This window comes from Mandrillus leucophaeus, unplaced genomic scaffold, assembly GCF_000951045.1.
Source record: "Mandrillus leucophaeus isolate KB7577 unplaced genomic scaffold, Mleu.le_1.0 Scaffold26, whole genome shotgun sequence".
NCBI lineage: Eukaryota > Metazoa > Chordata > Mammalia > Primates > Cercopithecidae > Mandrillus > Mandrillus leucophaeus.
This window is the reverse complement of record NW_012102698.1, coordinates 1,329,970-1,354,455: the sequence shown is the minus strand read 5'-3', so window position 1 is coordinate 1,354,455 and position 24,486 is coordinate 1,329,970. Positions and strand designations below refer to the sequence as shown.

General features: G+C 44.9%; 1 protein-coding gene across 3 annotated transcripts in view; it reads left to right on the top strand.

Moving 5' to 3' along the window:
* Positions 1 to 24,486, top strand: part of EFCAB6 (EF-hand calcium binding domain 6) — a 324,265-nt gene that overhangs the window by 65,765 nt on the left and 234,014 nt on the right. For all 3 annotated transcript variants that reach the window (XM_011984010.1, XM_011984009.1, XM_011984011.1), the window contains one exon: positions 8,833 to 8,899. In XM_011984010.1, the coding sequence (XP_011839400.1) occupies positions 8,849 to 8,899 (51 nt within the window). In that variant the 5' untranslated portion in view covers positions 8,833 to 8,848. The remainder of the gene's footprint in view (positions 1 to 8,832; positions 8,900 to 24,486) is intronic.

The window sequence follows — 24,486 nt, the reverse complement described above, 5'->3', positions numbered from 1 at the left end:
ACCCATGTATATAACCTGCACATGTATTCCTTAATCTAAAATGAAACTTGAGGCTGGATGTGGTGGCTCACACCTGTAATCCCAGCACTTTGGGAAGCTGAGGTGAGAGGGTCACTTGAGCCCAGGAGTTTGAGACCAGCCTGGATGATATAGTGAGATCTCATCTCTACAAAAAATTTAAAAATTAGCTGAGCATGGTGGCATGCCGCAGGTACTTGGGAAGCTAAGGTGGGAGGATCACCTGAGCCCGGGAGGTGGAGGCTACAGTGAGCTGAGATTGTGCACTCCAGCCTGGGTGACAAAGTGAGACTGTGTTTCAAAAAAAAAAAAACGAGTAAAAAATAAAAGTTGAAATTATAAATACACTATCTAGTTCACTGAAAAAACCCCACAAAAGCCAATTCACATCAATTGATAAGAGAAAACTATATTTAATATGAACAAAAGATGGACAAAATCATAGAATGAAGAACTGACCTTCCTAAGGGGATAAAAAAATTAAATTTGATCCTGAAATATTAGAAAATTCTGGTATCATGGCTTTTATGATGGATGCATCACTGATACAGTTTAGGTGTAAGAATTTGTGTCGTGAGGAGGGGGAGATAGGGAATTTCTATACATGGGTGTAAAGTTTTGATTTTGCAAGATGAAAATGTTCTAGAGATCTTTTGCGCAACAATGTGAATACACTTAACACTACTGAACTACACACTTAAAAATAGTTATGTTTTTTGTGCGTGTTTATCACAATTAAAAAAAATAAAGATGGCCGGGCGCGGTGGCTCATGCCTGTAATCCCAGCACTTTGGGAGGCTGAAGTGGGCGGATCACCTGAGGTCAGGAGTTCGAGACTAGCCTAGCCAACATTGCAAAACCCCATCTCTACTAAAAATACAAAAATTAGCCGGGTGTGGTGGTGTGTGCCTGTAATCCCAGGGACTCGGGAGGCTGAGGCAGGAGTATCACTTGAACTCAGGAGGCAGAGGTTGTAGTGAGCCCAGATTGCACCACTGCACTCCAGCCTGGGTGACAGAGTGAGACTTGGTCTCAAAAAAAAGGAATGAGTGCAGCAGCTCCAGCAAGAGTGACACAGTATCATCCCCTCCATGTTTTGGAACTTCTCTGTGGTCTCTTTAGTTGGTGCTAAGTGGGGACTAAGATGATTTCCAGGCTCTTTCAAAAGAATGACAGTTTGTCTTATAGGCTGCATATTCTTGTTCTTGACATAAAACCATTCCAATTTTATGAATAATGTTCTTGGTGGACAGTAAACTAGTATATTCTTTGTTAGGAAAGCTAAAACTGGAAAAACTGAAAGCAGGAGAGCCTTTCTTCCTTGTTGTGAAACTTGTCTAATAAATTTGAGATGAAAGGGATCATGAGTTACTCTCTTAAACATAAAAGGCTAAACATTTAAACTAAATTTGAAAGATTTCTGATTTACTCATGAAGCAGAATTATCTTCATTGTTGGAGACAATACATTATAGGGAACAGAGACTTATTTTTCTAGCAATACGGTAGGCTATGTACCATGAACAACACTTCTACTGAAAATAATTAAAATGCTGGATAAAAGGCAAAATATATACATACATTATAATGCATTACTGAGCTGGCAAGAAAGTAAGGAATCTTCAGAGGCCAAACATAGAGTAAAACTTGGGATCTAGAGAAGGGAGCACTCTGTAAAGTCAGCTTCTACCCTGAGGGTATTGGCCAAATCCTGGTGAATTTGTGTATTCAGTTTTGCCATTTGGAGTAAGGAGACAAGAGAAAAAGCCTAGAAGGCCTTCCCAAGGTGGAAGGACCTAACAAAGGACCATTGCCTACAAAGTAAGGACCTTACACCCTCAGCGATTACAAATACAAACCTTCATCACAAAAGGGCACAATGAGGAAAACTACCTATTTCAACACTGGTGCTGAGTGAATAAGGGGAAAATTGTAATTACAAGTTGATTTGCATGAGGGTCTGTGCTTGAGTTCATGCTATGTGGTCAGAAAAGTTTCAGGCAAGGAACTTATTTGAGTAGTCCTGGGCGGGGTGTGCCCTTCTGTGAAAGAATGCATCTTCAACCTATCCCTTGAAGAAATTCCACAGATAAAGTGCCAAGTAACATCAGATCACACAAAAAAATCTTAAAAAACATATGAAGAGACAAAGAATGAGAACTGCAAACTAATAGATGTAATACCCAATAGAATCAGGTCTCCAAACACTCAAAACATTGGAACTATCAAAGAATGAGAACTGCAAACAAATAGATATAATACCCAATAGAATCAGATCTCCGAACACTGAAAACATTGAAACTATCAAAGAATGAGAACTGCAAACCAATAGATGTCATATCCAATAGAATCAGGTCTCCGAACACTTGAAATACTGGGACTATCATATATGTAATCTAAAACTAGTGTTTTAATATGTTTAAAGAAATAAAAGAATAGATTCAAAATATGAATGCAAAACAGGCAATAAAATGAATATTTGAAGAAGTATAAAATAGAACTGAAAAATCTGATTGTAGATCTAAAATACAGTGGATGGGTAAAAATAGTGGATTAAACACAGCTGAAAAGAACATTTGTGGAATGAGAGAGAGCTCTGAAGAAATTACCTAGAATGCAGTACAGAAAGACAAAAAATACAAAATTAGGAGGACAGGCATAATAGACATGGAAGACAGGAAGAGAAGGCCTACCATACTTCTAATTGGATTTCCAAAAAGATACCTGTCTTAGTCTGTTCTGTGCTGCTATAACAGAATACCTGAGACTGGGTACTATAGTTTGTAAGAAAAGAAATTTATTTCTCATAGTTCTTGAAGCTGGGCAGTCCAAGATCACGGCAGCAGTGTGTGGTGAGGGCCTCTTTACTGCATCCTCACATAGTGGGAGGAGGAAGGGCAAGAGAATATTGGTGCCCTCCGACAAGCCCTTTTATAAGGGCATCTGAGGCTGGGCGCAGTGGCTCACGCCTGTAATCCCAGGCTCCTGTGACCTGTGTGCCAACCAAGAAGGCTGATCTTTTGTGTCTAGCACGTGTTTTTAAGGCTCACCCATGTTACAGCATGAATTAGTACCTCATTCCTTTTTATGAATGAGCTCAAAAATGCTTGGGAGGCCAAGGTGGGTGGATCACTTGAGGTTAGGAGCTGAAGACCAGCCTGGCCAACATGGTGAAACCCCATCTCTGCTAAAAATACAAAAATTAGCTGGGTGTGGTGGTGCATGCCTGTGGTCCTAGCTACTTGCTTGGGAGGCTGAGGCAGGAGAATCGCTTGAACCCAGGAGCCGAAGGTTGCAGTGAGCTGAGATCGTGCCACTGCAGTCCAGCCTGGGCGACAGAGTGAGACTCCCATCTCAGAGGAAAAAAAAAGGCACCTAATTCCATTCAAGAGGGCAGAACCTTCAGGCCTAACCAACTCTTAATCCTCTCACAGTGGCAACACCTAAATTTTGGAGGAACACCTTCAACCCATAGCAATATAAGAGAAAGAACGGGGCAGAGATCATATTTGAAAAGATAATGGCTGAGAATCTCAAGCCAGATAAATAAAAAGAAATGCCTATCTAGACATTATCACAGTGAAGCTGCAGACATCAAAACCAAAGAGAAAATGTTATAGGCAGTGAGAAGAAAAACAGAATTGACTTCAGAGGAGTGACAATTAGACTGACACCAACTTCTCAACAGTGACAGTGAAGGCTATAAGATAATGAAATAATCTTTTCAGTGTTCTGACATAAAATATTTATCATCCCAGAACTCTATACTCTATACTATATTTCTTTTCTTTCTTTCTTTTTTTTGAGACAGAGTCTTGCTGTCACACAGGCTGGAGTGCAGTGGTGCGATCTCGGCTCACTGCAACCTCTGCCTCCTGGATTCAAGCGGTTCTCCTGTCTCAACCTCCCAAGTAGCTGTGATTACAGGTGTGTTCCACCATGTCCGGCTAATTTTTGTATTTTTAGTAGAGATGCAGTTTTGCCATGTTGGCCAGGCTGGTCTCAAACTCCCGACCTCAGGTGATCTGCCCGCCTCAGCCTCCCAAAGTGCTGGGATTATAGGCGTGAGCCACCATACCCAGCCTCTATACTGTATTTCTAAAAATAAGAGTAAGTTTTTTCTGTGGTAGCCCGTGGGACCCTCATCTAGTGATACCGGAGTACTTGGAAAAAGTAAAAACATCTGGCACCTCTGCCTACGGTGTTCAAACAAGAACTGTTTCAACCAGAGCTCGTATAATTTCTTCACATCAACTTTCATAAAAATAAGAGGTAGTGATTGCATTATCAGGTCATTACACTGGGGCTGGATCTTGGGACATAGATGGAGGCGCAGCTCAAATTCCCTGAATTTGTGGTGGTGGGATTTCATATTCTGGTCACAGCAATTCCCTTCTGGAAATATGTTTGGGGATATCACTTTTTTTTTTTTTTTTTTTTTTGAGATGGAGTTTTGCTCTTGTTGCCCAGGCTAGAGTGCAAGGGTGCAGTCTCGGCTCACTGCAACCTCTGCCTCCTGGGTTCAAGTGATTCTCCTGTCTCAGCCTCCCAAGTAGCTGGGATTACAGGCGCCCACCACCACATCCAGCTAATTTTGGTATTTTCAGTAGAGATGGGGTTTCACCATATTGGCCAGGCTGGTCTCGAACTCCTGACCTTGGGTGATCCACCTGCCTCAGCCCCAGAAGTGCTGGGATTACAGGCATGAGCCACCGTGCCTGGCCGGGATATCACATTTTATACCGGCCAAAACTCAATGCCACTGATAACATACAGTGAACATAACACAGACAGAGTATGCCATTTCTTCTGTCCTGGCCTTACCAGAACTTGTCATGTATGAAAATCACCATATTGAGGAAGTTCCTGAATATCCGATAGTAACTGGTTAAGTTGGAAGCAGCGTGAAGATTAAAAAGGTATGACCTGGAATGATATTTTAAAAGTGTCTGTCTCTGAGTGTATGAGAGGTGGTAAGGGCAAAATGTGGAACTATTGTATCGAGTATAGAGGACCTTGAATCATCTATAATAACAGTAGAAACGTCATCATCATCTCTTCAGAAACACCCAATGAATGATTTTGCTTAAAATGATCAGGCTGAACCTTTTGAGATTTGCTTCAGATGGACGTGTAGGACATTTCTACATATGGACGGAGAGTGCCTTTGCATATTAGATAATCCACGTGGCGCTTGGTATGATGCTGCTTCCATGAAGAGTAACTACAATCATTTGTGTATAAAACAATCATTATAAATCTTAGCAGAAGTGTTTCAAAGCTTTCTGAGCACCACACAAGAAGACTTACTGAGAGTTCTGAAGAAAAACCTCCTCAAGAACCTGAGAATTCTGTTGAAGCTGAATTTATTCACCAATACTGTGTATTGCAAGATTCCTTTGGCAGTCTGGGTATCAGACATTCGGATGGATAAAGGAAACAGCATCAGCAGAGCATTGGTTCACAGAGTAGATGTGAAGCTGACTTTAGTCAGGTCTAGCTGACTCTAGCCTGTGGAAGAGAAGAAGGAAATAAGAAAGGCTTTTGGCCAGGTGTGTGCCACCACGCCTGGCTAATTTTTGTATTTTTAGTAGAGACAGGGTTTCACCATGCTGGTCAGGCTGGTGTCGAACTCCTGACCTCAGGTGATCCGCCAGCCTCAGCCTCCCAAAATGCTGGGATTATAGGCATGAGCCACCGCGTCCAGCCAGAACCTATATTTTTAAAAACACCTGTTGTAAAACATTTTGAATTTGTATGCCTCTAAAGGTCAGTTCGATTTGGACAGCTTATTTTGAATTTTTGACTATTATAGACATAAAAGTCAGTGAGAAAACATTAAAAAAAATAAAGACTGAGGGTTAAAGACATTTTTCAGACAAAAACTGAGACATTTAATCTCCTGCAGATCTTGACTGAAAGATCTTGATTCTGCTAGAAGCAGAAGGAAAGCAATCCTAGATGAAAGGTCTGAGAATTTAAGAGTGAAAAGCAAAGAAAGTGGCAAAATATGGGTAAATAGAAATGATTTTTGGCTCTATAAGGTGGTTACAAAAATGTCTGTGTGTGTTAAAAAGTTCAGAGTTAAAACATTAGACAACGATCAGCTGAGTGTGGATAAATTGAGTTAAAGTTTTCTAAGATCTATTTGATAGCCAGCAGGAGGATAAATATATTGATTAATTTTATACGTTGAAATGTTATATATGCACATTGTGATTTTTAGGGTAACTGCTAAAGAATAGAAACAAAGTATTTAACTCCCAACATTTGGAAGAAAAAATGAAATAATTTTAAAGTACTCAATCCAAAAGAAGGTAAGAAAAGGGACAAAAATCTACAACAGATACTACAAATAGAGAACATAAATTTATAGACCTACCCCCATCTGTATATAACATAACTACATTAAATGCAAAGGATCAAATATTTCAGTTAAAAGACAGAGATTATCAGACTGGATAAAAATTCCAGTTATTGACTTTTTGAAAATAGAAAGGATTAAAAAGACTAAAAGAAAAAGGATAGAAATAATTATGCAATAGGAAAAATAAAAGAAAGTGTAACTACATTAATTTCTGGCAAAATAAATTTTAAGACTTACACATTCAATTATCATGTAGTCCACTTAAAAGACAAAGATTGTCTGTCTAGATAACAAATAGTAAAATCCACTAAGAGAAAAACCTAAACCCAAACATAAAGAAAGGTTAAAAGTGAAAAGATTTAAAAAGACACACCATTCAATATTAATCTAAAGAAAGCTGGTGTCACTAAGTTAGTACCTGACAATAAATGGTCATAGGCTGGCTTCTCCTGAAGCAGACACTGAGATGGAGTTTGGGGAGCAAGATGTAGACGAGGGAAAACACCTGTAAAGGGAAGCAGGCTGAAGCAGGATTGATTAAAGGGAGAGGCTGAACTGCAGTATGGACCTGACAAAGCCTTGACCAACTTGGCTAGAACGAGGCAGGAGGATGTGATTGGGAAGGGAGGGCTTCCTGGAGTTCCAAGGCACTGGTAGTGTTGCATTGCTTCAGTTGGATGGGGGCTGGGGTTGAGTAAACAAACATTTGTTTAATTTTTATTCTTTAATTCCTTTTTTGTTTATTTGTTTGAGATGGAGTTTCACTGTTGTCACCCAGGCTGGAGTGCAATGGTGTGATCTTGGCTCATTGCAACCTCTGCCTCCCGGGTTCAAGTGATGCTCCTGCCTCCGCCTCCTGAGTAGTTGGGATTACAGGCATGCCCCACCACGCCCGGCTAATTCTGTATTTTTAGTAGAGATGGGGTTGCTCCATGTTGGTCAGGCTGGTCTCCAACTCCCAACCTCAGGTAATCTGCCCGTCTCAGTCTCCCAAAATGCTGGGATTACAGACGTGAGCCACCACGCCTGGTTTATTCTTTAATTCCTAAATATTTTACAAATAGTATTTTGTATCTATTGAATATATTATTAAACAGCATTTAAAAGATTACATTTAACGTAGCATTATAGATTTGAATTCCTGATCAGGTCCTATCTTTCACTTGGGAACAGAACCCCTCTGAGACTCAGTTTCCTCCTATGTAAGGAATTTAATCTCTGCTAAGCACTCCGGTGTCTTCCCCTTACCCTTTGAAGTCTAGACTCCTTATCATGACCCACAGACTCACAGGCCTGGCATCTGCCTCCATCTAAACATAGCCTGCACACCTTCTCATTGCCCATACAGCTCTGGTCTCCTTGGCCTCCTTCCTACCGACTCTGGGATCTGCTGAGCTCCTGCCAGCCAAGGGCTTCATGCCAGCTGCCTGTTCCCTTTGCTTTGCCTGGAAGGCTTCATGGCCCTTCACCTTGTGAGCCTCTATCCAAAAGACACTTGGCCAGAGAGACCTGCTACCCACTCCATCCAAAGAGTCATCCCATCTTCCCCCATCTCCAATTTATCTCCCTGCCCATCTTTATTGTCTTCATGGCACCTGTTATTATTTCAGCTCACATTACTTGTTTACTTATTTCCCATCCGTCACTGTCACCAGTACAGGCGGTGTCTTGCTTAGCACCACGGCCCCAGACCTGGCAGGTAGGAGGCATGGACAGACATTGTAAAGTGGGGTCACCAGCTCTGCCTCCTCGTGTTCTCTTCCTACCCTCACCCTACCAGTTTGTCCCAAGGAGGGGCTCTGCAGTGGTTTGTAGATACACAGATAATGCAAAATAAAAACCAGTGAATAGGGACAAGCAGATGGAACCCAGGTACAGACACATTGAACCTTCACTGAGCAGCTGAAAGTGAACTATTGAGGGGACGTAGAGCCCCACAGTGGTCAGATCAAAGTGCTGCATCCACAGCAGAGAGGTTAGGAACTGGATGTGAACCCAGAGCACCTGGGTCTGACACTGGCGCCTCCACTTCCTCACATGTGACCTTCATTTTCCTCATCTATTAAGATCCCCATCAGTCTCCTCTGTAAAGCGGGGATGATAATGGTCCCAAATCCATAGAGCTGTTGAGAGGCTTAAATGGGATGAGGCTTGTTAAGGCTTGGGACACAGTAAGTGCTCATAAGTGTCAGCTGTAATTATTTAATTTGCACATTACCTTAGGAGGAGTAAATGCTACCGTATTTCATTTTACGGATAAGAAAACAGGCTGGGGGAAACAAAGTAATTTGCCCAAGTTCACGATCCTGGCAGACAGCAGCTTGTAAGAAATACCTTGCATTTTAAAATAGATTATTTGGAAATCCTTGTAATTTTGATCTCTGCATATCCTATGTAAACACTTATTTGGTTAAAATGTTTTAATAAAGTTTTTTTTTTGTTTCTAAGGGAAGGTGGGAATGAAATGAATTGCTGCCGCACATTAAGAGAACTTGAAATCCAAGTGGGAGAAAAGGTAATAGAGATTTTAAAGACACGATTTCCCCCCACCCCACCCATCGTCAGCAGTAATTGTTAGCGGAGGTAGATGGTAGAAAATGAGCCACACCTCATCATCCGAGTTCTCATATCAACATTGTCCGACTAAATAGATCTTCTGATAACAAGCCAGGGCGGAAGCTTGCGTTCTGACTACTTTGGCTGTCTTGGATGGCATCTTTTTTGATGAGTGACACCAGCAGAAGTCCTGGAATATTAATTGCTTTTGTATTAACTTTAGATCATTATTAGTAGGGCTGCCTTTTCTGTCTTTGTCTAAGACTGAGCAGGTTTTTCTTTAGAAAGGGAAAACGGCTGCTTTGCAGCAGTCAATGCCAATCAAGAGCTGCATAGTAAAAATAACCAGTCAAACTCAAAGTGATATATACTTAAGTATTGAGTAATTTAGCCATGAAAGCTACTGTGTGTTTAGAAAAAGAGCATATAGCATCATTCCTATTTGCTGATTGTGGTTAGATCTCACAGCACACAGCTAAGGAGGGGAGGAGATGATAATGTCATTCAGGGGCTGGAATCAGACTCCTTTTTAAAATGCATTTGGGCCTGTCAGTTGCATGAGCAGTTTGAGAATCATGGTTTAATTTATTTGATTCAATATGTTGGTTTGAAATGTGACAAATTTTCTTTCTTTTTTGCACTCTTCTGAGACTCATATATTTCATACTCAAAAATAGCCAGAGATGCACAAAATGTTTGTCTCAATTTCCCTGTCTGATACCATTAACACCAGAAAATTCATCTCAATATGATAGTTTCTTAGCATTATGTGTTTCTAAAAACCTGTTTCACTATAGTTGATATTAGTAGGAACCCAGGTCTGCTGCTTTTGCTGTGACCCATTTGTTATTCTGCAAGAAATTTGTCGTGCAATTGATATTACTTAGGGGTATATGTCTTTTCTCTCTTTAAACTGTGTTCATCATGATATGCTTCTGAAAAAGTCCATTGTTTATGACAATTATTACAGCAGCAGAAACATTGTTAAGGATCCATAATGCAACATGACCTTGAGTGTGGAGATGCAGACAAAGGCCAGGGTTGTAAATGGCCCAAAATAAGGCTGTGGTGAGCAAATCTCAAATGGAACTCCATCGCTGTCCATCCTTTCAGTTAATTTTTATCCCATCCTCCTCCCCATGGAACACCCTGCTGAGAGTGGAAACCCAGGTAGTTTTCATGCAATTGCTTATGAGAACAAACAGGTGAAGGGAAAAGGTAACGCTTAGTACCAGAGTACTGGAGGGTTTTTTCTGCCGTGTGTTCCAGCCAGCACAGACTGTAACCCAAATTCTACCTACGACCCCAACCCTGAGCAGGCAGGGGAGGTTGGAGGAGACTGACCCCAGGACCCGGGCAGACCTGAGTTTCCATCCTGGGGCTCTGCCGTTTACCAGCCACGTGGTCTCAGGCAAGCCCTCATCGCTGAGTTTCTTCACCTGTCAGTGGGGATAACAGCCACCACCTTGATGTGCTGTTGTGTGGCTTAAAGAGATCCAGAATAAAGCACCTGCAACACTTAATAAATGCCAGCTGCTACTATTATGCTTATCCCTACAGCTTCCTTTGAAGTACAGGTGGGAACACAAATGAATCTCATTCCTTTCCAGCCCCTCCACCTCCAAATAAAGAGAACAAATCAGTACACCCCTCAACTGTGTGCTGGGTGCAGTAGCATGCTTCTAATGAAGACTGACCCTTCTAAAGGTCACACACTAATGTTGGAGACTGAGAGGAAGCCTTAGGAATTATCTAAGTAAGCCTCTCTTCATACACATGTCATTGCTGGGTGATGGTTACAGTTTGGGAATGAAAGAATGCTAATTATTTTATTTTAAATATGAGTCCACGTGGCTTACTGGAGCCAAGAATGCATGCAGATGTCTCTGAATTTTTGGAGCCAGGCTCTGCTGATCCATGTGTGGACTGGCCTTCCTACAACAGCAAATAATCAGCAGTGGGAACCCCAAACCTTCCTACAACAGCAAATAATCAGCAGTGGGAACCCCAAACCTTCCTACAACAGCAAATAATCAGCAGTGGGAACCCCAAACCTTCCTACAACAGCAAATAATCAGCAGTGGGAAAACAGAACCTAATTGTTTTCTTCTGCAGTGAGCTTGGTCTGATGGCTGGTCTGTGAGCATCTCTCTTCTTCACGGGCCCTCAGACCCTCCAACAGATGCTCACACTCACGCTCATTATCCAGTTGAACCCTTTGGCTCTCTGAACGTCATTGTCTCTCTAAGCCAAGGGAGAAGGCCAGATTGGATGATCTCTGGGTCTCGTCTCTCCGTCTTTGGTGACTGTGCCCCATGGCTTCATGGGAAGAGGCGCTCTCTCTGTTTGGTGGAGGAGGCTCTGTAAGCCCAGGGTGGTTCTCATCGTGTCCTCTTCAGGATCCACCTGGTCCTGGCTCTGGTTTAATCTGCACTCAGGTTCCACTCAACAACCACGCTAAGTCCTGTTGCGTTCCTCACTTGCTGTCGCTCTCCTGGCCCTTGCTTTTCATTTTGGCCACAACCATGATCCTCTGCATTCATGTGGCCCCCGCTGTGTGCTTGCCTGAGCATCTCCTGGACTGGCTCTTGAGTCCTCTGGTCTTCAGCTTCTTTGTCTTCAGAGTCTCCTAGGAGCCAGAGGGATTTGTGGAGAATCAGGTACTCCTGGGCTGAAACGCTGCCTCTGCTGCTGGTGGTGGCGGGGTGCCTTGGATGGTTTCTCATTTGTTCTGAGTTTCCTCATCTCTAAAGTGGAGACAACAAAACCTACCTCTCAGGGTACTGACAAGAATGAATGTAAGCAAAGCCGCTGTCAAAGCCCCTGCATACAGCAGATATTCAGTAAATGTGAGTCCCTTCCCCCACTGATGGGTGACGCTTGTTCTCCTTGCCGAACACCACTGAAACCCTTGCTGTGGCCGTCTTTATCTACCACCAGGTGGCAGCCCCTTGGCCACAGAGATGTTTGGTTTTTTCCCTTATAAGAAACCGAAGGCTCCAACTTAACTATCTTAGAAAATAAGGAGCTTCTTATGTCACCCAAGAAGTAAGGAGGGAGTGGAGGCTAGGGTTGACTAACCCACCTACCTCTCTTTCTGGTCACCAGGAGGTTGCCACCACTTCAGGCAGATATTTTGATGTCAATTTTTTTTTCAATGGGCCTTTTTTCCAATATGACTGTAAAAATAAAAGAAAGTCCCTCCCTGTGTCCCACAGCCTGGAATTATGCCCCACACCTAAAGCAATCATGGGCAAGGGAATTGGTTCCTGCCAGCAGCCAGGAGCAACCTTGATCACCACCTGGTGCGGCCACTGGGTTCCCTCCTATGAAGCACATGGCCACCGAAGGAGGGCGGATGTCTGAACAAAATGGAAAATAGAGGGTTTTGTTAGAAAGGAGAAGTGGGCAGCCAGGCACGGTGGCACACACCTGTAATCTCAGCACTTTGGGAGGCCAAAGCAGGCAGATCACCTGAGGTCAGGAGTTCAAGACCAGCCTGGTCAACATGGTGAAATGTCTCTACTAAAAATACAAAAATTAACTAGGCATGGTGGTGCATGCCAGTAGTCCCAGCTACTTGGGAGGCTGAGGCAGGAGGATCACTTGGATCCGGAAGGCAGAGGTTGCAGTGAGCCGAGATCGTGCCACTGTACTCCAGCCTGGGTAACAGAGCGAGACTCCATCTCAGAAAAAAGAAACAGTAAAGGAGAGAAGTGACTAGAGGTGAATGGATTTGGGAAGGCAACCGATGCATCTGCTACAGCTACCTACAGAAGGGACCCCTCTTGGCTAGTGGGGCCTTAATCTTATGGACACTAATGTAATTTTTCAGATTTTGCCAACTCTAGTAATAATAGCTAGCACTGAGCACTTACTAGGAGCTTTTCTAAGTGCTTTATCGTATTAAGTCATTTCATTCCCAGGTGAATCCCATGAGGCAGGTACTGTTGTTATCCCATATTGATATGGAGGGAAGCTGAGAACAAAGGTTAAGCAGGCATATGTTGATGCTTACTTTGCATTCAGCAAATGTGACAACTTGTTATGCCTGTAGTTAGACCCAGTCCATCACAGAGAGAAGTCTTTCTGTTCATCATCACCGCAGAAGTCAATGGAGCCTTGTGTTCTAACCACAGAGTTGCCTTTCTGTCCACAGAGCAGAAAGGCATTTGGGCATTTGGGAATTTTCTTCCCTTTTCTCTCTGGTGTCCTGCCTTTCACATTCCTTCCACCTCGTCAGTCTCTCATGCACCGTCTCTGCCTGCGGGGTCCCAGTTCCATCCTGTAGCGGTGGCAGCGCCCGAGACCTCAGACAGCTTCCTCACATTCTTCAGGTGAGGACTGCCAGGAGAGAAGGAACTTGAACAAAGATGCAGTGTGTTGCCAGGCTAACCAAGTGTCAGGTTTTTTACTCCATCTATCGTTTGTCAACTCCCGACAAGAGGTGAAGATAGGAGTGGCTAAGACAGGAAGAAAATCCCATCTTACTATCTAAAGTGGGGTGAGGGCTCATTGTAAGCCCTGTTGAGGGAAGTACTGAGAAACAGGAAGCTGTTCTGACCTGTGTGGGAATACAGTGTATGTTCAGAAGGTCGTGAATCTCCCCCTCAAAAAAAATATATTCTTCACTGAAGACTGGAATTAAAGAATATATATTCAGTTAAAGAAGTATAAAAGGAAAAAGAAAGCATCCAAAGCCCCAGGCTATTTCCTCTTGTACCATGTCACTACTCGAGTCAGGGAGCTCTCAAAAGAAAAAAAATGCTTGAAGGTTCAGGCACCATGATGCCAGAACATCTGGTCTACCCAGTCGGCTGTGACAAGCGTGTCTGTTGGACACCGAGTGATTTGACACAGGTTTTTATGGGATTACCCTGGTGCCTTGGAGGTGTGTGGAGATAGTCATTTCAGAAGCAATTAGTAAATAATTATAATTGCTGAGCTGCTGGCTTGCTCTGTAATATCCTCATGAAGAAGAGATAAAAGTGGTGGGGAGATTCATTCTCTTAAAGAGGTGAATTTTCTTTAAAAAGACACTTAAAAATTAAATATTCAAGGGATAAAGAATCAGTTGTTAGACTCGCCACCATTTCATAAACACACCTTAATTTTATAACACTACATTAGTATGAATGAATAGACTAGAATGCAGTCTGTTTGCCTGACAGAAAGGCTGTGTCAAGCTCAAAATGAGGCCATTTACTAAAACATGCAAGCTCTTGGTTAATTCCTAATATTCCCCTAATCCTACTTTCATCAGCTCTACTTTGGTGCACTTGGTATTAATTGCCTATTGTAGCAGGTATTTGAACACATCTCCTCTTTCATCTGAAGAAAATATTAGCATATCGTAGAGCTGTTGGGACAGATTGTATCTGAGGCACTTTTTCCTCCCCGCAGAAAAGCCTATCAATCATAACTGAATATAGTGATTAATAATGTCACAGCTTTTATTCTTGTGTCTACGTGCATCTAAATGAAGAGTAGCACTTATATTTTGATCTAGAGAATCTCACACCACAAAATAATCCGTTGGCATTTTATTTAAAAATTATATTGAGAATACTTCTGCCCCAGGACCTATTTTTGGTTGCTCTATCATTAATTTACGAAAGCCTTCGTGAAGAAACTACAGCAAAGATTCTACAATATCAGAATTTGCAATTATTTCAGACTAAGTTTTTTTTTTTGTCTTTCTGTGTGTTACCAATTAATAGTGCAAACGCAAGATTGTAGGGGTAAATGTTTAAAGCAGCAGGGTGTGGGGGTACAGTCTGGAGCTCTGGCCTTAGCAAACCCGAGCGTGCATTTGAACACCAACAGAGACTCTCTGAGTGATCCTCAGCAAGCTAGTCTTGCCTCTTTCAAGACTTTCCCCATCTGTGAACTGGGTGAACAATATTGCAAGGTTTTCCCGGTGGTGTTGGGATTCTGTGTGAGAATAAATATAAAATGAACTCACCATAGTGCTGGGCCCATAGAATTTACTCAACAAAATTAGGAGTTTGTATTTAGAGGACATAAAGCATACGAGTTCTTACGTGGAAAGTTAAAAGATGGCTTGCAATCATCTAGGGCGGCAGTCCCCATCCCTCAGGCTGCAGACCTGTACTGATTGGTGGCCTGTCAGGAACCAGACTGCACAGCAGGAGGTGAGTGGTGGGCAAATGAGCATCACTGCCTGAGCTCCGCCTCCTGTCAGATCAGCAGCAGCATTAGATTCTCACAGGAGTGCGAACCCTGTTGTGAACTGTGCGTGCGAGGATGTATGTTGCATGCTCCTTATGAGAATCATCTAACTAGTGTCTGACGATTGGAGGTGGAACAGTTTCATCCTGAAACCATACCCCCTCTCCCCTGGTCCATGGAAAAGTTGTCTTCCACAAAACTGGTCCCCGGTGCCAAGAACGTTAGGGACCGCTGCTCTAGGATTGAAAGCTACCCGGGGAAGGATAAGAGGGCTATATGCTGAGGGTGCCCACATTTACATCTCCTTGTGAGGCCCCAGACTCACCAGTGTCCGCAGACAGAAACGTAACTCTTGACTGTCCTCCTGCCCCACCCGGAGAAGCCTTCCTCCCAGGTCAGTAAATGGTTCTACCACTCGTCATTCATTCAAGCAGAAACCGAGGACCGGTCTTGATCACCTCTCCCTCACCAGTGCCCCTCCCATATCCAGGCCATCAGCAAGTTCTGTCTGCTCTATCCTGAACTAGATCCCAAACCTGGACACTTCTGATCCATCCCCACTGCCATCATTATAGCCTAAACCACCATCGTCGCTGGCCTGTGCTTTGTCAGTGACCCCTTAGCTGGGCTTCCCATTGCCTCTCTTGCCCCTTACAATCTGCATTCCACATGACAGCCAGAGTTATCCGTTCAAAACATAAGCCAGAGCCTTCTCTGGTGAACATGCCCATGTCTTTTGCTTGTGCATCGAGTAAACTTCAGTTAAACGCCCCAGCTTTCGGAGCTCTGCACTGGACAGCTCTCCAGTGAGATGTTTTTGACTACCCTATCTAAAACTACATTTTCCATAACACGTAGAACATTCTGAAATGTTGTTTGTTTACTTGTTTATGACTGGGATCTGTGTTCTGTGGGAGCAGGCACCTTCTCTCTCCTGTTCACTGCTGTAACTTTGGTGCCTTGAACAGTTCCTGGCACCTGATATGCACTCAGTAAATAATTATTGTATGAATAAAGAAAGTTTTGTAGAAAAGTTCATATTCCTTGGAATAGCCAGGAACAATTGGGTGAGGAAGGTGATATTGGAGCTTGGATTTGGACCATAGATAGACTTGCAATGCACGTTGAGGATGGGGTGGGGGAAGAGATGTGGGGTAGTTTTCAGAATTGCAACCTGGCAAAGGAAAAGGACATGGGGAGAGGGAAGTGTGGATGTGACCAGAGCACCACAAGGAGACAAGCCCTGCGGCTATTCTGTAGAGTTATGTTTCTCAAGGCACGTTGGGACAGACGAGTTTCAAAAGGTAGAAACTTTTTCCTCCAGAGGAAAAGACGCATGTGAAGGCCAGGTTTTAACCCTTAGGCATGGGCCAGGAGGAGGATGATTGAAGGTTTCTGATAAGGGGGTTTTGATATGTTTAGGAGAGTGCTGTCAGCAGCGTTGTGGGTATATTTGCTGGGAATGCAACTGGAGTCGGGGTACCTGTTATCAGGCTTGGAAGTCATCGGTCACCCTCTTACCATCATGTGCATTTGTTGAGCACCTACTGGTGTTATGGGGACACCATGTGGTTATTGGGGATACAGAGAAGACTAAAGCCTGATTCTTGTCCTCTGGAAACTTAAAATCACCTTGGGAACACAAGCATAAGCAACACGTTATGATGGTTTAAAAATGTGTTTATTGGGTGGTATAGCACCTAGATCAAGAGGAGTCAGGGAATAAAGCAATATAAGTTGCTCGTACTGACAGCTGAAAGACATGGACAGTAAACTCTCCAAGACTTCGTAAGAGGAAGTCACCCGTACTGGCTACTGGGGAGGTACCCAGGGAGGGTGATTGATTTGAACTAGACCTTAGAGGAAGGGTGGTGTGTACATACCAGGGGCTCATTAAGTTAGGAATTCATGAATGAACAGAAGAAGGCAGGCAGGAGGGCACAGGGTGGGTGTTCTCCCAACAACTGGATCAATTTGCCAGGAGGAAAGATGTCTGCGGGGGTGAACGGGGAGGATGCAGGTATTCCCAGCTGAGTGTGCACTGAGTTAACTAACAGTCTTCCTTCCCAAACCTGCAACATATTCCACATTCTGGATCTCATCCACTCGAGTCACCAAGGGAGAAACTGGCTGCCACTTGGACTTTCCTTTCCCTCACCCTCTACGTGCAGTTAACTACTAGGTCCCGCTGACTTGGTCCCTTAGAGCTGGCCCCAGCTTCTCCAGTGCTGTTCCCCCAGTCCTTGAGGATTCACAATGTACGTTAGCACAGTGAAGGCTCAGAGGAGGCTGCCGTATAGAAATCTATTGAATGTTGCTGCAGTCGGCCTTTCTGTGCATTTATTTGTTTAACTCTAGATCCAGAACTTGCACTTGGAGGAATGCCATTTTGGGAAATGCTGAGGGAGATGACAGACAAGGTCTTTTTCTACTCTAAAATGTGATTCTGATCTAGTTCTTAGGTGAGGTGGTCTGTGGCTGGCTAGGCTCTTGGCAAAGTGCTATAGCCACGTGGTAGTACCCAGCATTGGTCCTACCTGGGAAGCTTTCCACGTAACCCAAACAGTCTTCTTTGGTTTGTCTTTCTCAAAGCAGCATCCTCTCCCATGAGGTCCAGACAAGCAGCAGGATGCTGGGTCAGGATGGTGGCTCCTGATCTTCCAGGCTTGCCCCTGCTGGTGTGCAGCTCTGTCCTATGAGTGAGCTGAGGCCGGCCAGGGCTCTTAGGGGCCCCAAGATTCTTGGCCTGTGGCAGTTGAGGTGGAACACCCATCCTATGAGTGTGGGCTGGGTAAGAAAGAAATGAAAGAAAGGAAACATTTCTTACAGATCAGCAATGCTTTTTTAAATTTAAAATTTTAATTTTTTATAGAGATGGGGTCTTACTACATTGCCCAGGCTAGTCTTGAACTCCTAGCCTTAAGCAATCCTCCTGCCTCAGCCTCCCACAATGCTGGGGCTATAGGCATGAGCCACCACACCCAGCCTCGCACTCTCAGAAGTCCCTCAGTATATAGATGGGGCACCTTTTATAGCTGTGTCATAAGTTCAATGCGTAGCTAGAGTTTCTTAATAGAAGTCTGTAAGCTATACATTACAGGTAAGCATTTTAAAAATGAAAAATCGAATGTGGGGAAAGGTTCACGTGGCCTGTTGACTTTATATAAGCACAAGTTTCCCTCTTCACCTTGGCTGCAAGGAGACCCCAAACCAGAGTTTTGCTTCATTGTGTCAACTATGACATTTAAGTTTCTTTAGCTCATTTTTTTGGGGTCAGCTTTCTTTTCTCCATTTTTGTGGGTCTTATTTGGGTATCTTTTTAGGTAAGCTTGTTCGAAATTTGGGTAAAGGCAGGGTATGCATATGTTCAGTAAAGAAATTCATAGTCCTTGGCCTGTGAGGGCAACTGCCAGAGCAGTGAGAGCATCAGCCCGGAGGTAGGGAGGCGAGGCTTTTGTGAAAGGTGAGCGATGCCCGGCCCCCCCTTCCCGCTCGTCCCTGGATTGGAAGTTTGTGTTTATGAGGTTCTGAATGCAGTCTAATTTTTTCCTATCTGGTTTGGCGCATCTCTACCAGCTGGTAAATAGGAAATGTTCACGGTAGGAAGCCAATACTCTGCAGAGTGTAAACAGATGGAATCGATATAAAGTGACAAGTTAGACTGTGCTATTGAGAATACAGAGCCAAAACTAAGAACATAACAGTCAAGCTACTTATTTCGTTCCAGTTCATTTAGTCCTGAATAGTGCTTCGTATCTGCACAGCTGTGTTGTTCTTTTTCCCCTTCCTTTCTTCTGGGTTGATAATGACAATTTCAAAGAAAAACTTTAATTAAAGATTTTATACAAAATAGCCAAAAGTAGAATAATAAGGAAAATGAGCATTGATGTGTTTATTGTAAGAGAAATCCTTTTTCATGGTTTCATTTCAAATCTGTACTTCTTAAATTTAAAATGAATTTAGTGGTGGAGACAGAAAGGTGCCAGACTGACAGCCGTGGGTGCTGAACTCTTCCGCTTGCTGCTGAGCCAAGACGTGGGGGTGCCCGAAGCCCCCTCCCCTTGGGGCTCAGTCTACAGGCAGGCGGGTGGGATGCGGTTCCTGACCCATTCTCTTAGAAGCCAGGCGAGAAAAAGTGGCTCCGAGTGAGGAGCTGCACAGAAAACAGCTACACGGAAGCCAATAAGAATGAAATTGTAGAAGGCTTAAGTTCCTCTGCAGGTTATACTCTGGCCTGAAGAAGCCTGGCCTGCCTCCGGGAAGGGCCACATCAGCGCCAGGCCTCCAGAGGGATTGTTTTCCAGGCAGAGTGGGAATTCTCGGCTTCAGAGAGGAAGTATTCGGCCTTTTCTCATCTTCTTTAAAGCTTGGGTGGTCAGATTTATTTGAGTTCACAGTTTTCCTTCCTGGAGCTCAAAGTGCTATAAAAAGAATTTTAAACAAAGAACTCTGGAGTAATAATAGCATCCATGGTTAGCGGTTTATGGAACCATCTGAACTCAGTGGGGTACAAATATGAAGCAGTTTGATTTCTTAGCTCTCAGTTTTCTCCACCAGACACTGCTGAATCTCCCTCTCTCGTCCCATAGGAGTATCTTCGGCAGATCTGGTGGCTCTCTGGTCACATTTAGGTCTAAACCGGTCCAGTGCAGGCGAGTTCAGTTTAAACCTCAAGTGTGGGGCTGGTTCAGCATGCCCTTCTCGGGTCCTCCCAACCTGAGGGCCCTGGAGTGGATAGGGCCTGCTCACTGGCTGTACCTCCCTCCCTCTTTCCGCTTCCTGTCTTCCCCAGATCATGGGGTCTGTGATGAGGGCTGGGGAAGGAGAGCATGTCTGTCTCTCCTTTACCTGGGTCCTCTCTGGGAAGCTCTCCTATAGGGCCCATGGGGAGTAATTAGGACAGTGCTTTGGGGGCCTCTGAACTTCCTGTTGAGGAAGATCGGCCCTGACTTAGCCCCCTCTGGACCACCTCAGCTCCCACTCCTGGTGGTCCAGCTCACTTCCTTTGGTTGCTTGGGTCCCCTTCCCTGATGAGCAGTCCATTGGGAACAGGACGGCTCAAGCTTTCTACCTTTCATGGTGTCCTCTTAACCTATGGGAAATTCACAAGTCCCGTCCATACCAACAACAGGTGTTCAGGCTGCTTTCATCTGCTGCTTCTGCCCTGCTCTGCTGTCTCTGTCTGAGTCTCAGCTCCTCTTCCCAGGTAGGTGCAGAGCAGATCACTGAATCTACTGGGAAATGAGATGCCTGTCTACCCTTTTTGCAGGTTCCTGTCCTGTCTCTTACAAGGATTGTCTTGGCTTACAATCTCCCCACCTACCCACCCACTCATCCATCTACCCATCCATCCGTCATCATCCATCTACCCATCCATCCACCCATCCATCCACCCATCCAACTGTCCATAGCCCTTCCATCCATTCATTCATCATCCATTCATTCATCCATCTACCCATCTGTCCATCATCCACCCACCCATCCATCTGTCCTTAACCCATCCATCTATTCATTCATCATGTGTCCATTCATCCATCCATCCACAACCCTTCCATTCATTCATTCATCATTTATCCCTTCATCCATTCACCCATTTACCTATCTATCCATCATCCACCCACCCATCCATTCACCCATCTGTCCCATCCATTCATCATCCATCCATTCATCCACCCACCCACCCATCCATCCATCCATCCACTTAATAGTTATTCACTGATCCAGGCTCTGGTCTTGGCTCGGGACTCCTGCCTATTCAAGACCTTCCTCCATCTCTAGGCTTCTGTTATCTTAGTCTGGGCAATGGTGCTGTGGAGGGTGAGGGGTGAAGGAGGGACTGGGGTTGGGGAGAGTAATGCTGGTTCAGCCACTTAATATTCCCCGACATGGGTGTGTGGTTATTTGGAACTCTATCCTCAGCCTTTGATCCCAGTCAGCAATTCTCATTTCACCACCATCTATTGAACGTGTTCCATGTGTGAAGCACCTGCACACATGAGCTCCTTTCATCTTAAGCACAGACCACACACCTATATCCTTATTCATTCTCATTTCACAGGCAACGAAGCTAAAGTTAGAGGAATCAGGCCACTTTCCCTAGGTTACCTGAATAACAGGTGCAGAGCTGGGATTCGAAGCCTCATTTCAGAGCCTGTGACTAGTCACTACATCATTCTGCCCTTCAGGTCGCTTGTGGAGAGGAAGGAGGCAAAGAGGCGATTTGATACACTGGGATTGTCCAGTGGGGGTCGCTCCAGCCCAGAGCAGTTATGTGCCTTTCAGTGGGGCAAACCACCCTGCCTGGGAGAGGGTTTATTTTCCCCACTCCCTGGCTTTCATCTTAAAGGTCAGTCTCTGCTTCTTGTAGTAACATTTATAATTCTGCCCTTCATCAGTTCACCTAAATCTTTTTAACTGAATATTTTAAGTCTTGCTATTACTTTTTACAAAAATTTATTATTTTTATTTTTAGTGATCACTTCCTCCTTTTACTTCACTCCTATGTGACTTGGGGCTTCATTTCCTTGCTTTAAATGTTAGGTAATGGGTTTGGCTTATGCAGCCGCACTTTGGAAATCCAGAGCTTTCTGTCTTGCCTTCCCCAGCCTTGCTCTCCAGGCAGAAGAGCCCAGTGGGTTTAGTCTCATGGTCCTCCCCTAGATCACTTGCTTCAGCCATCATGCCAAGGTCTGAGCAGCTACCCAGACCTGGCTCTGAGGACACCTAGAGGGTCAGATACTATCCTGCTCCCAGGCTCTGCAGTGCTGCGGTGGGGGCTGGGGCACAGTGGAGGGGCCAGGGTGCAGTGGGGGTGCCGGGAGGGCAGCACCTGCTCAGGCACAAGGCTAGCATATGGCCCCTAGCAGGGCTCAGGGAGCCAGGCTGGAATCAGCGCCAGGCTCGGCAGGGGCTGCACAGGGTGGGGCTGGGACCAGGTCTCTGGCCAGGAGAGAGGCAAGAGGGTTGAGACGAGACTCTCTGGGACCACACGGGCTCATTTCCTGGCTCTGAGCCTTTAATTTAAGGCATAGTTAGCTGTTGCTTTGGTTTCCTTTTAAAATCTTAAGTGCTCTTCCTCATGTTTGTGCACAAAGAACTCCCCTGAAACTTCCTCACCCACTCAGATGTAAGTAAGCGAGGGTGGTGTGTAGGGTGGGGGAGTGGAATATGGGTCAGTGAACTTTTTCCATGAAGGGCTCAGGAGTATATATCTTCCCAGCTATTCCACTCAGCCCTTGGAGGGGAAAGCAGTCCCTAGATGATATGTAAATGAGTGGGCATGGCTGTGTGCCAATACAATTTATTTGTGGATGCTGAAATTTGAAATTCACATAACTTTCGCATGTCATGAAATATTAGCCTTCTTTTGATTTTTTTTCCCAACCATTTAAAAATGTTAAAACCATTCTTAGCTTGCAGGTGTACGATATCAGGTGGTGGGCAGTAGTTTGCCGCACCTGGAATGAAGGTAGTTAGGGCTCCATGGGTAATGACGTCAGGTGATACTTGGGGCAAGATGTTCTTTTCTGAGAGGCATGCTGGTTCGGAGGGAGGCTGCAAGAAGCAGGGACCTTTCCCCTTTTGTTATCTGTGCAGCGGTTTTTCCCTCTCTCAGTGGATTTGGCTCTCTGAGCACTCCTCCTGCCAGGCGCTGGGGATTTTAAGGGTAGGATGGAATGACAGGTGAGCAGGGGCCAGGCCTCCCTACCCCCAGAGGAAGGAGCTAGTTACCAAGTGCAGGCAGAAATAAACCAAGATGGCAGGGTGGAAGTCAGGGTTCCACCCCTGGCTGGATGGAGGGATAATTAGGAAAGCCAGAAGAGAAGATACCGAATCCCACCCCAGAGTGGACAGTGGCAGGGCAGGGAAAGGCCACAGACATGGCATGCAAATCCACTCTGCACACGTACTTACAGGCATCCGCTGCATCCGGGCACTATTCCGAGCCCTGAAGATATGGCAGCAAACAAAACCAACTTCCTGCTTTGTGGAATTTACATTTCAATGGAGGAAGAAAGACAATAAACAGCTACAGAAATAAGTAGGAAATGGTCCAGGTGTTGATGAATGCTAAGAAGAAAAATGAAGCAAGTGGCCAGCAGAGGATGAAGGTGCGCTTTCGAATAGGCGAGTAAGGAAGGCCTCAGTGGCGGCGTGGGATGGAGGCCTGAACGAAGGCAGGGAGGGAGGCGTGAGCAAGCTTGGTGCATGTAAGAAAGAAGGAAGAGGCCCCATAACCGAGGCAGAGTGAGAAGGGGCGGATAAAGCAGGGGTCAGACCGTCTATAAATAGGAGCTCACAGCGGGTGAGAAGAGCGCTAATACCCTTGCGAATTCAACGTCGCTCATGGCTGGAGCCCAGAGACCGCGGTTGGGCGGGGGCGGGGGCGGGGGCGCACAGTCACTATTGTCGGGGGCCTTAGCTTAGCCATTTTATTCCTCCTTCTTACTTTTTTCTTCTCTCCTCCCCTGTGTGGGACAAGTCTTGGACACCACGGCCCTAACTTTGTTGCCTTTGATAAGCCTTACCATCTGCAGCTCAATTCTTCAGCCCTTGCCAAACTTCAGTCTGACAAATGATAAGAGCCTTGGAGACGTCGCTGTGGTGGGTGTGAGCTCGCTGCCAGGTTGCCGCTTCCCGGTGCTCACGCTGGAGATCCATATGGGTTGCTCTGGGGTTTTAAAAAAGCGCATCGCCTCATGTCCTCCATTTTACCAAAGGAGGTGAATCTGGCTTTGGCAGCAGACAAAGTGCTGAGATTTTTATCTGACCATGAGAGCAGGAGGTGTCAGTGGCTGAGGCTCCCTCTTTTAGGCAGAGCAGTGGAGTGGAGGACAGAGGCACCAGAGCCGGTTTTGCTTCTGCTGGTGCCTTTCCCTCTAGGCTGCACTCAGTATTCCCGGTTTTGGATACTGAGGCCATGTTAGCCAATGTTCTTTGGTTGTAAGCTGTTCTCTAGTCAGGAGGCTGGTATAGAGTTAAGCACGGGGCTCTGCACATAACAGACATCCGTTCAGTTCGTGTTTGTGCGAAGATCATGTTATTGTAATCCTGACATTGAATGTCATCATGACTGCACTCAGGATTGGTCCTGAATGCTTGGGCCAGTCGACTGAGGAGGCAGTTGCAGACATAACACAAGGCTTCCGCAGAGCGTGGCTCTTTTCCAGGCAGGTGAAGAGGAGACAGATTCATTCATTCCGACAGATACTCACTGAGTGTCCACACTGTGCCAGGTGCTGTCCTAGAGCTGGGGCCATGAACAACCCTTGCTCTCAGAGGGGGAGACGGACCATAAAGATAAAAGGAGGCGATGCCAGTTGAAGAGGGGTTTGGAGAAAAGATAAGAGGATT